General features: G+C 41.2%; 1 protein-coding gene across 1 annotated transcript in view; it reads right to left on the bottom strand.

Moving 5' to 3' along the window:
- LOC311117932 (WD repeat-containing protein 19-like) overlaps positions 1 to 12,438 on the bottom strand; it is a gene marked incomplete at its 3' end in the record, with an annotated part of 21,381 nt that extends 8,943 nt beyond the window's left edge. Inside the window, exons 1-7 of the mRNA XM_084192824.1 lie at positions 12,344 to 12,438; positions 11,388 to 11,479; positions 6,968 to 7,033; positions 6,387 to 6,512; positions 5,890 to 6,005; positions 4,817 to 4,932; positions 4,523 to 4,603 (exon numbers count right to left, since the gene is read on the bottom strand). Coding sequence (XP_084048950.1) covers positions 4,523 to 4,603; positions 4,817 to 4,932; positions 5,890 to 6,005; positions 6,387 to 6,512; positions 6,968 to 7,033; positions 11,388 to 11,479; positions 12,344 to 12,349 — 603 coding nt within the window. The remainder of the gene's footprint in view (positions 1 to 4,522; positions 4,604 to 4,816; positions 4,933 to 5,889; positions 6,006 to 6,386; positions 6,513 to 6,967; positions 7,034 to 11,387; positions 11,480 to 12,343) is intronic.
- Positions 12,439 to 12,733: the final 295 nt, after the last annotated feature.

Raw genomic sequence — 12,733 nt, 5'->3', positions numbered from 1 at the left:
GACTCCAATCAAGTTGTACAAACATCTAAAGGATGATCAATGGAAACAGGATGCAATTTCGAGGCTCATAGCAAAGGGTCTGAAAACATATGTTAAATTGAAATTTAAATCCATTTTAGAAAAAGGGTGTAACGTAACAAAATGTGGATAAAGTAAAGGGGTCTGAATACTTTCCGAATGCACTTTAGGTAGGTATCTAGGCAGAGCCCTAGTCAAAGGTAATGCTCTGTGTACTCTCTCTCTCAGATATGACTAGACTCTCCTCTTTCTCTCCTCTCTCACTCTACCCATATTATGTCCATCCTGCTCTCATCCCAGCTGTCCCTCCATCTCTCCTCCTCTTCTTCCTTCTCTGCACACATCACTCGTCTCTTAGCACAGCAACTCTGACCAGGACACAACCGTCACAACACAGAACACCCAATGAGAAGACAGAATAAAAAGACAAAATGAGAAGACAGAATGAGAAGATGGAATGAGTAGACAGAATGAGAACATGGAATGAGAAGACAATGAGTAGACAGAATGAGAAGAAAGAATGAGAACATGGAATGAGAAGACGGAATGAGAACATGGAATGAGAAGACGGAGTGAGAACATGGAATGAGAAGACAGAATGCGAACATGGAATGAGAAGAAAGAATGAGAACATGGAATGAGAAGACAGAATGAGAATATGGACTGAGAAGATGGAATGAGAAGACGGAATGAGTAGACAGTATGAGAACATGGAATGAGAAGACAGAATGAGAAGACAGACTGAATAGACAGAATGAGAAGACAGACTGAATAGACAGAATGAGAACATGGAATGAGAAGACAGAATGAGAAGACAGAATGAGAAGACGGAATGAGAAGACAGAATGAGTAGACAGAATGAGAACATGGAATGAGAAGACGGAATGTGAACATGGAATGAGAAGAAAGAATGAGAACATGGAATGAGAAGACAGAATGACAAGACGGACTGAATAGACAGAATGAGAACATGGAATAACAATACGGAATGAGAAGACAGAATGACAAGACGGACTGAATAGACAGAATGAGAAGATGGAATGAGTAGACAGAATGAGAACATGGAATGAGAAGACAATGAGTAGACAGAATGAGAAGAAAGAATGAGAACATGGAATGAGAAGACGGAATGAGAACATGGAATGAGAAGACAGAATGAGAACATGGAATGAGAAGACGGAGTGAGAACATGGAATGAGAAGACAGAATGCGAACATGGAATGAGAAGACAGAATGAGAATAATAAATAAATGCACTGTTGGTTAAGGGCTGTAAGTAAGCATTTCACTGTAATGTCTGCACCTGTTGTATTCGGCGCATGTGGCCAATAAAATTTGATTTGATTTGATTTGAATGCGAACATGGAATGAGAAGACAGAATGAGAATATGGAACGAGAAGATGGAATGAGAAGACAGAATGAGTAGACAGAATGAGAACATGGAATGAGAAGACGGAATGAAAATACAGAATGAGAACATGGAATGAGAAGACAGAATGTGAACATGGAATGAGAAGACAGAATGAGAAGACAGACAGAATGTGAACATGGAATGAGAAGATGGAATGACAAGACAGAATGAGAAGACGGAATGAGAAGACAGAATGAGAAGACGGAATGAGAAGACAGAATGAGAACACGGAATGAGAAGATAGAATGAGAACATGGAATGAGAAGACAGAATGGGAAGACAGAATGAGAACATGAAATGAGAAGACAGAATGAGAAGACTGAATGAGAAGACGAAATGAGTAGACATAATGAGAACATGGAATGAGAAGGCAGAATGAGAACATAGAATGAGAAGACAGAATGAGAAGACAGAATGAGAACATGGAATGAGAAGACGGAATGAGAACATGGAATGAGAAGACAGAATGAGAACATGGAATGAGAACATAGAATGAGAAGACAGAATGAGAAGACAGAATGCGAACATGGAATGAGAAGACGGAATGCGAACATGGAATGAGAAGACAGAATGGGACACAGAATGAGAACATGGAATGAGAAGACGAAATGAGTAGACATAATGAGAACATGGAATGAGAAGGCAGAATGAGTAGACAGAATGAGAACATGGAATGAGAAGACAGAATGAGAAGACGGAATGAGAAGATGGAATGAGAAGACGGAATGAGCAGACGGAATGAGAAGACATAATGAGTACATGGGATGAGAACATGGAATGAGTAGACAGAATGAGAACATGGAATGAGAAGACGGAATGAGAACATGGAATGAGAAGACGGAATGAGAACATGGAATGAGAAGACGGAATGAGAACATGGAATGAGAAGACGGAATGAGAACATGGAATGAGAAGACAGAATGAGAACATGGAATGAGAACATAGAATGAGAAGACAGAATGCGAACATGGAATGAGAAGACGGAATGCGAACATGGAATGAGAAGACGGAATGAGAACATGGAATGAGAAGACAGAATGAGAACATGGAATGAGAACATAGAATGAGAAGACAGAATGAGAAGACAGAATGCGAACATGGAATGAGAAGACGGAATGAGAAGATGGAATGCGAACATGGAATGAGAAGACAGAATGAGAAGACGGAATGAGAAGATGGAATGAGAAGACGGAATGAGAAGACGGAATGAGTACATGGGATGAGAACATGGAATGAGTAGACAGAATGAGAACATGGAATGAGAAGACGGAATGAGAACATGGAATGAGAAGACGGAATGAGAACATGGAATGAGAAGACGGAATGAGAACATGGAATGAGAAGACGGAATGAGAACATGGAATGAGAAGACAGAATGCGAACATGGAATGAGAACATAGAATGAGAAGACAGAATGAGAAGACAGAATGCGAACATGGAATGAGAAGACGGAATGCGAACATGGAATGAGAAGACGGAATGAGAAGACAGAATGAGAACATGGAATGAGAACATAGAATGAGAAGACAGAATGAGAAGACAGAATGCGAACATGGAATGAGAAGACGGAATGAGAAGATGGAATGGGAACATGGAATGAGAAGACGGAATGAGAAGATGGAATGAAAAGACGGAATGAGAAGACGGAATGAATAGACAGAATGGGAACATGGAATGAGAAGGCAGAATGAGTAGACGGAATGAGAAGACGGAATGAGAAGACGGAATGAGAAGACGGAATGAGAACATGGAATGAGAAGACAGAATGAGAACATGGAATGAGAAGACGGAATGAGTAGACATAATGAGAACATGGAATGAGAACATGGAATGAGTAGATGGAATGAGAACATGGAATGAGAAGACGGAATGAGAACATGGAATGAGAACATGGAATGAATGCGAACATGGAATGAGAAGACAGAATGAGTAGACAGAATGAGAAGACAGAATGAGAACATGGAATGAGAAGACAGAATGAGAAGACAGAATGAGAAGACAGAATGAGAAGACAGAATGAGAAGACGGAATGAGAAAATTGAATGAGAATACGGAATGAGAACATGGAATGAGTAGACAGAATGAGAAGACGGAATGAGAAGACGGAATGAAAAAATTGAATGAGAATACGGAATGAGAACATGGAATGAGTAGACAGAATGAGAAGACAGAATGAGAAGACAGAATGAGAAGACATAATGAGAACATGGAATGAGAACATGGAATGAGTAGACGGAATGAGAACATGGAATGAGAAGACGGAATGAGAAGACGGAATGAGAACATGGAATGAATGCGAACATGGAATGAGAAGACAGAATGAGTAGACAGAATGAGAACATGGAATGAGAAGACAGAATGAGAAGACAGAATGAGAAAATTGAATGAGAAGACAGAATGAGAACATGGAATGAGAATACGGAATGAGAACATGGAATGAATGCGAACATGGAATGAGAAGACAGAATGAGAAGACAGAATGAGAACATGGAATGAGAACATGGAATGAGAACACGGAATGAGAAGAATGAATAGACAGAATGAGAACATGGAATGAGAAGACAGAATGAGAACATGGAATGAGAAGACAGAATGAGAAGACAGAATGCAAACATGGAATAAGAAGACAGAATGAGAACATGGAATGAGTAGACAGAATGAGAAGACAGAATGAGAACATGGAATGAGAAGACAGAATGAGAAGACGGAATCAGCTCTTCAAATGTGCTTCTTTGTCCTGCTTTACCCTGATCAAACCATGAACATATGTTACCCTAGAGCTGGGAGGATAAACCCAAAAGGATCAACACCGACCAAAGCCACCACTTATCATGGACATTTAGCTGATATGGTTCATTATGATACATCCCCTATAGGGTCTTACTAGAGACACGGGACGTCTGAAATGACATGTTCATTAATATGGGTGATTATTGATGGGACAATTGACAGCTACAACATTCAAAGTAGTAGTAGTAGTTTTAAGGGTAATATAAACGTATCGTTAACATGTCCATGTGACCCAGCTCCATGTTCCCCGTAAGGAAACAGTTAATGGACAGTTAGTAACAGGTCAGTAACAGTAATACTCACTGTGCTCTCTCCTGGAGAAGACCTCTCGTCTGTCTTCATCACAGAGAACTGGATATCAGCTGGGTCAGAACGCACCGACGTCTGGGAGGGAGGGAGGGAGGGAGGGAGGGGGGAGGGAGGGAGGGAGAGAGAGGGGGAAGGATAGAGGGAGGGAAAGAGGGGGAAGGGATGGAGAAGGATGGGGAGAGGAGAGCGATGGGGGAGAATGAGAGAAGGGTGGATAGAGAAGTTGAGTGAAAAACCCATTACCTGTTGGATGGCGTGTGTGTGTGTGTGTGTGTGTGTGTGTGTTACCTGTCGGATGGTGTCTCCCTCCTGGTTGCTAATGGTTACGCTGCAGTCCTCGCTGCCCAGTGCCAACAGGTTCTGAGAACTCCAGCAGCCACAGGTGATACGCTTAGTGTGTTTACCTGTGTGTGTGTGTGTGTGTGTGTGTGTGTGTGTGTGTGTGTGTGTGTGTGTGTGTGTGTGTGTGAGAGACAGAGAGAGGGAAAGAGAGAGTATGTAAGAATTTTAAACCAAACATAATGATCTGTATAGATGTGTAGTTGTAGACATGAGCAGCGTGTTGTTACCCAGGACAGGGATCTAGAGCAGCGTGTTGTTACCCAGGACAGGGATCTAGAGCAGCGTGTTGTTACCCAGGACAGGGATCTAGAGCAGCGTGTTGTTACCCAGGACAGGGATCTAGAGCAGCGTGTTGTTACCCAGGACAGGGATCTAGAGCAGCGTGTTGTTACCCAGGACAGGGATCTAGAGCAGCGTGTTGTTACCCAGGACAGAGATCTAGAGCAGCGTGTTGTTACCCAGGACAGGGATCTAGAGCAGCGTGTTGTTACCCAGGACAGGGATCTAGAGCAGCGTGTTGTTACCCAGGACAGGGATCTAGAGCAGCGTGTTGTTACCCAGGACAGGGATCTAGAGCAGCGTGTTGTTACCCAGGACAGGGATCTAGAGCAGCGTGTTGTTACCCAGGACAGGGATCTAGAGCAGCGTGTTGTTACCCAGGACAGGGATCTAGAGCAGCGTGTTGTTACCCAGGACAGGGATCTAGAGCAGCGTGTTGTTACCCAGGACAGGGATCTAGAGCAGCGTGTTGTTACCCAGGACAGGGATCTAGAGCAGCGTGTTGTTACCCAGGACAGGGATCTAGAGCAGCGTGTTGTTACCCAGGACAGGGATCTAGAGCAGCGTGTTGTTACCCAGGACAGGGATCTAGAGCAGCGTGTTGTTACCCAGGACAGGGATCTAGAGCAGCGTGTTGTTACCCAGGACAGAGATCTAGAGCAGCGTGTTGTTACCCAGGACAGGGATCTAGAGCAGCGTGTTGTTACCCAGGACAGGGATCTAGAGCAGCGTGTTGTTACCCAGGACAGGGATCTTGCGTGACGTCTGTTGGTTGTAGATCAGCAGGTTTCCTTTGTTGGTCCCGACAGCCAATAGGGGCCCAGCCTTCGACCACAGGATGAATGACATCTGGTCTCTATGGAAACCAACACAGACAGGAAGGAACACCGGGGAATGTTATTACCTGGAAACAGTTTGTGTGTGTGTGTGTGTGTGTGTGTGTCAGTGTGAGGGTGAGCCGGTGTAAGTGTGTGAGATGGATGTGTGCGCGTGGGTAAGGTGTGTGTGAGGGGGGCTGAAACTGTGGACATATTTAAAAGATCTTAAAATTACACCTTTTTAGCTCTGCTTTTCCTGAGGGTGCTTTTTAATCTTTCAGTTTTTAATGTTATTCTTTCGTTTTTTTATCCTCTGATGTTTGTTGTGTAGTCAATATTTCATTGTTTTTCTTCTTCCTGTGAAGAAATGTGCTGTAGAAATAAAGCTTGATTTGGTGTGAGGTGTGTGACCAGCCCACCTCATGCCGCTGTCTATCTGTGAGATCTTGTTGACGTTAGCGTCCCAGAGGTGAATGGAGCTGGACTTGTCAGAGATCACTGCCAAGATGTCTCCGTCCTTATCCCAGTCCATCCCTACACAACGCCTGGGAGGGAGGGAGGGAGGGAGGGTGAGAGAAAGAGGGAGGGAGGGTGAGAGGGAGGTTGAGAGAAAGAGGGAGGGAGGGTGAGAGAAAGAGGGAGGGAGGGAGGAAGGAGGGAGGGAGGGCAAGAGAGTGAGAGAGACAGAACATGTTGTATTTTAGTATTGTCTCAGCAGGTCAGATGTGTTAGTATTGTCTCAGCAGGTCAGATGTTTTAGTATTGTCTCAGCAGGTCAGATGTTTTAGTATTGTCTCAGCAGGTCATATGTGTTAGTATCGTCTCAGCAGGTCAGATGTGTTAGTATCGTCTCAGCGGGTCAGATGTTTTAGTATTGTCTCAGCGGGTCAGATGTTTTAGTATTGTCTCAGCACGTCAGATGTGTTAGTATTGTCTCAGCGGGTCAGATGTTTTAGTATTGTCTCAGCGGGTCAGATGTGTGTCTGTGTGTTAAACTCACCCTGGTAGATTTAGTTCATTCTTCCTCTGTCCATGTCTGTCAAATATCTTCACTGAGCTGTCAGGTCTTTAGAATACAACAGAACAGAGTAAAATAGTATAGAATTAGAATACAACAGAACAGAGTAAAATAGTATAGAATTAGAACACAACAGAACAGAGTAAAATAGTATAGAATTAGAACACAACAGAACAGAGTAAAATAGTATAGAATTAGAACACAACAGAACAGAGTAAAATAGTATAGAATTAGAATACAACAGAACAGAGTAAAATAGTATAGAATTAGAACACAACAGAACAGAGTAAAATAGTATAGAATTAGAACACAACAGAACAGAGTAAAATAGTATAGAATTAGAACACAACAGAACAGAGTAAAATAGTATAGAATTAGAATACAACAGAACAGGTAAAATAGTATAGAATTAGAATACAACAGAACAGAGTAAAATAGTATAGAATTAGAACACAACAGAACAGAGTAAAATAGTATAGAATTAGAACACAACAGAACAGAGTAAAATAGTATAGAATTAGAACACAACAGAACAGAGTAAAATAGTATAGAATTAGAATACAACAGAACAGAGTAAAATAGTATAGAATTAGAATACAACAGAACAGAGTAAAATAGTATAGAATTAGAATACAACAGAACAGGGTAAAATAGTATAGAATTAGAATACAACAGAACAGGGTAAAATAGTATAGAATTAGAATACAACAGAACAGAGTAAAATAGTATAGAATTAGAACACAACAGAACAGAGTAAAATAGTATAGAATTAGAACACAACAGAACAGAGTAAAATAGTATAGAATTAGAACACAACAGAACAGAGTAAAATAGTATAGATTTAGAATACAACAGAACAGAGTAAAATAGTATAGAATTAGAATACAACAGAACAGAGTAAAATAGTATAGAATTAGAATACAACAGAACAGAGTAAAATAGTATAGAATTAGAACACAACAGAACAGAGTAAAATAGTATAGAATTAGAACACAACAGAACAGAGTAAAATAGTATAGAATTAGAACACAACAGAACAGAGTAAAATAGTATAGAATTAGAATACAACAGAACAGAGTAAAATAGTATAGAATTAGAACACAACAGAACAGAGTAAAATAGTATAGAATTAGAACACAACAGAACAGAGTAAAATAGTATAGAATTAGAACACAACAGAGTAAAATAGTATAGAATTAGAACACAACAGAACAGAGTAAAATAGTATAGAATTAGAACACAACAGAACAGAGTAAAATAGTATAGAATTAGAATACAACAGAACAGAGTAAAATAGTATAGAATTAGAACACAACATAACAGAGTAAAATTGTATAGAATTAGAATACAACAGAACAGAGTAAAATAGTATAGAATTAGAACACAACAGAACAGAGTAAAATAGTATAGAATTAGAACACAACAGAACAGAGTAAAATAGTATAGAATTAGAACACAACAGAACAGAGTAAAATAGTATAGAATTAGAACACAACAGAACAGAGTAAAATAGTATAGAATTAGAACACAACAGAACAGAGTAAAATAGTATAGAATTAGAACACAACAGAACAGAGTAAAATAGTATAGAATTAGAACACAACAGAACAGAGTAAAATAGTATAGAATTAGAATACAACAGAACAGAGTAAAATAGTATAGAATTAGAACACAACTGTACAGTACATTACAGTACAGATTAGAACAGTACAGAGCAGATTAGAACAGTACAGAGCAGATTAGAACAGTACAGAGCAGATTAGAACAGAGCAGATTAGAACAGAACAGAACATAACAGAATAGAACAGAACAGAGCCGAATAGAACAGAACAGAATAGATCAGAGCAGAGCAGAATAGAACAGAGCAGAATAGAACAGAATAGAACAGAGCCGAACAGAACAGAACAGAGCCGAACAGAACAGAACAGAACAGAACAGAACAGAACAGAACAGAGCCGAATAGATCAGAGCAGAGCAGAATAGATCAGAGCAGAATAGATCAGAGCAGAATAGATCAGAGCAGAATAGATCAGAGCAGAATAGAACAGAGCAGAATAGATCAGAGCAGAATAGAACAGAACAGAGCAGAACAGAACAGAGCCGAACAGAACAGAACAGAGCCGAACAGAACAGAGCCGAATAGAACAGAACAGAGCCGAACAGAACAGAACAGAGCCGAATAGAACAGATCAGAGCAGAATAGAACAGAACAGAACAGAACAGAACAGAACAGAACAGAGCCGAATAGAACAGAACAGAGCCGAATAGAACAGATCAGAGCAGAATAGAACAGAACAGAACAGAACAGAACAGAGCCGAATAGAACAGAACAGAGCCGAATAGAACAGAACAGAGCCGAATAGAACAGAACAGAGCCGAATAGAACAGAACAGAGCCGAATAGAACAGATCAGAGCAGAATAGAACAGAACAGAACAGAACAGAACAGAACAGAACAGAGCCGAATAGAACAGAACAGAGCCGAATAGAACAGAACAGAGCCGAACAGAACAGATCAGAGCCGAATAGAACAGAACAGAACAGAATAGAATAGAACAGAACAGAACAGAACAGAACAGAACAGAACAGAACAGAGCCGAATAGAACAGAACAGAATAGATCAGAGCAGAATAGAACAGAACAGAGCAGAATAGAACAGAGCAGAATAGAACAGAACAGAGCCGAACAGAACAGAGCAGAATAGAACAGAACAGAGCCGAATAGAACAGAACATAGCAGAATAGAACAGAACAGAGCCAAATAGAACAGAACAGAATAGATCAGAGCAGAATAGAACAGAACAGAGCAGAATAGAACAGAGCAGAATAGAACAGAGCAGAATAGAACAGAGCAGGAACAGAATAGAACAGAACAGAGCAGAATAGAACAGAGCAGAATAGAACAGAGCAGGAACAGAACAGAACAGAACAGAGCAGAATAGAACAGAACAGAGCCAAATAGAACAGAACAGAATAGATCAGAGCAGAATAGAACAGAACAGAGCAGAATAGAACAGAGCAGAATAGAACAGAGCAGAATAGAACAGAGCAGGAACAGAATAGAACAGAACAGAGCAGAATAGAACAGAGCAGAATAGAACAGAGCAGGAACAGAACAGAACAGAACAGAGCAGAATAGAACAGAACAGAGCCGAACAGAACAGATCAGAGCAGAATAGAACAGAGCAGGAACAGAACAGAACAGAACAGAGCAGAATAGAACAGAGCAGAATAGAACAGAGCAGGAACAGAACAGAACAGAACAGAGCCGAATAGAACAGAACAGAGCCGAACAGAACAGATCAGAGCAGAATAGAACAGAGCAGGAACAGAACAGAACAGAACAGAGCAGAATAGAACAGAGCAGAATAGAACAGAGCAGGAACAGAACAGAACAGAACAGAGCAGAATAGAACAGAGCAGAATAGAACAGAACAGAACAGAACAGAACAGAACAGAACAGAACAGAGCAGAATAGAACAGAGCAGAATAGAACAGAGCAGAATAGAACAGAGCAGAATAGAACAGAGCAGAACAGAACAGAGCAGAATAGAACAGAACAGAACAGGAACAGAACAGAACAGAACAGAACAGAAAAGAACAGAACAGAACAGAACAGAACAGATCAGGAACAGAACAGAACAGAACAGAACAGATCAGGAACAGAACAGAACAGGAACAGAACAGAACAGAACAGAACAGATCAGGAACAGAACAGAACAGAACAGAACAGATCAGGAACAGAACAGAACAGAGCAGAATAGAACAGAACAGAGCAGAATAGAACAGAACAGAACAGAACAGAACAGAGCAGAATAGAACAGAGCAGAATAGAACAGAACAGAACAGAACAGAACAGAGCCGAATAGAATAGAATAACTGTCTTGTCCAATATGGATATTTAGCCTACAGTAGAAGGCAGGTACTGGTGTCCCAGGGACGGGTACCAGACTCCAAAGGGATTAACACAGGCTGGTATTATAGCAATATAATATAGAACAGGTGATCATTACACCTAGCTCTGGTCCAGGTGAATACAGGCTGCTATTATGTCAATAGATATAACACCTAGCTCTGGTCCAGGGTGCAATGAAATGAAATGCTTATGTAGCACCCCTAGTCTTTATAAGACTGGATATCCACTTGGGGGCTATGGGCCAGAAGGCTGAGAGTTGAGGTCACTCTCCCTACCTGCCTGTTTCATTACACTCACCTGCAAGGAAGTATGTCATTGTACTGTGTACATCACGTGTATTCTGTGAATGAAAAATCTACTGGAATTTGATTGGATTGTTTGCGAGCCGCACTAACGCCCTGGACCAGAGCTACATTACACCATAATAACATGTCTGTGCAACACCTGCAACTTTACAAACAACACCAACCAGCAAAGCCACAACTCACCCTGCGACAGCAATGTAATTCCCCAGTGTCTTCTGCCATTTGTACTGGAGACAGGACCCCAACCAAGCTCTGTCTGTGAGGGTGAAAACGCGCTGCAGGGAGAGAGAAAGAGAGAGAGGGAGAGAGAGGAGGAAGAATTTGGTCTAGCAGGTAACGTTAAAGAGCTTATCAGCAGTAGAAACAATAACAGAGCGGCACCCCGCCCGTTTCAGTAAAAAGCTGCGGGATGGGGGTGGAGAAATGTAGCCACTCTCAAATTCATAGACAGAGCTTTGGATGCAAGGACTGACCATCCATGCCATCAAAATGTTTTGAGGCTATAGTGTTTGTTTACAAACATTGGGGTAAAACAAGCTTATATTTATAAGTTATTTTCTTCAAGAATCAATGGGTACATATCATTTATTTATAAGTCCAAAATGGATGTAGCAACTACAGACTGCCCCTTTAACGCCGCCGTCTAGCAGGGTTTCCCAAAAGTCGGTCCTGGGGTCCCCCCTGGGTGCACGTTTTGGTTTTTGCCCTTGTTCTACACAGCTTATTAAAATAATCAAAGCTTGATAATAAGTTGGTTGGCTGTGTAGTGCAAACCCAAAACGTGCACCCAGGGGGGCTCCAGGATAGTTTGGGAAACCCCAGCCTGGGTACGAATCCCGACTCCACCGTATCTCCCTCCTGTCTCTGTGTTTCCCCACTCAAGTCTGCTACTGGTATCCCTATCTCAATAAAGGGAGCTAGTTTGTAACAGGTGGTTTTTGACTTGATGCAAATTATTAGTTAGCTAGCCAAGAAGTAGGCTTACTGGTAACGTTAGCTAGCTAGCCAGCTAACGTTAGCTACATTTGTGTTCGGGAAGCGCACAACCAAAACAAGCGTAGCTAATGGAAAATACCCAGGGTTAAGTAAGTATATACAGATATTATACAACTAGACCCGTGTTGTTTCTTGGCACATACCTTCATTTTTTTGTGTTTAGTCTTGAGTAATCTTCACCAAAGCACCGCCGCAGTTTGTGTACATCTCCCAGAATGCGTCACTCCTCAGCGTCCGCATCGACCAAAGCGATGTCATAGCAACAGTCAATGAGCTCCGTACCGGAACTAGTTTTCACCAGCAGCCTGCCAGTCAAATACCGTTCAGTACTTCCGGTTACATACAGTGGTCTTCACTAAATATTATTACACATTTTGTTGTTACAGCCTGAGTTCAAAATGGATTAAAAAGCACCCCAATCTACACACAATACCCCATAATGACAGTGAAAACATGAAAATGAAAATACAGATCTCATTTACAACCTAAATTATTTTTTGCACATGCTTCGTAAACAACAGGTGTAGACTAAC

Source organism: Coregonus lavaretus (genome assembly GCF_964263955.1).
Source record: "Coregonus lavaretus genome assembly, contig: HAP1_SCAFFOLD_5674, whole genome shotgun sequence".
Classification (NCBI taxonomy): domain Eukaryota; kingdom Metazoa; phylum Chordata; class Actinopteri; order Salmoniformes; family Salmonidae; genus Coregonus; species Coregonus lavaretus.
The sequence above is the reverse complement of the archived record's forward strand: the minus strand, read 5'-3'. Positions and strand labels throughout refer to the sequence as shown.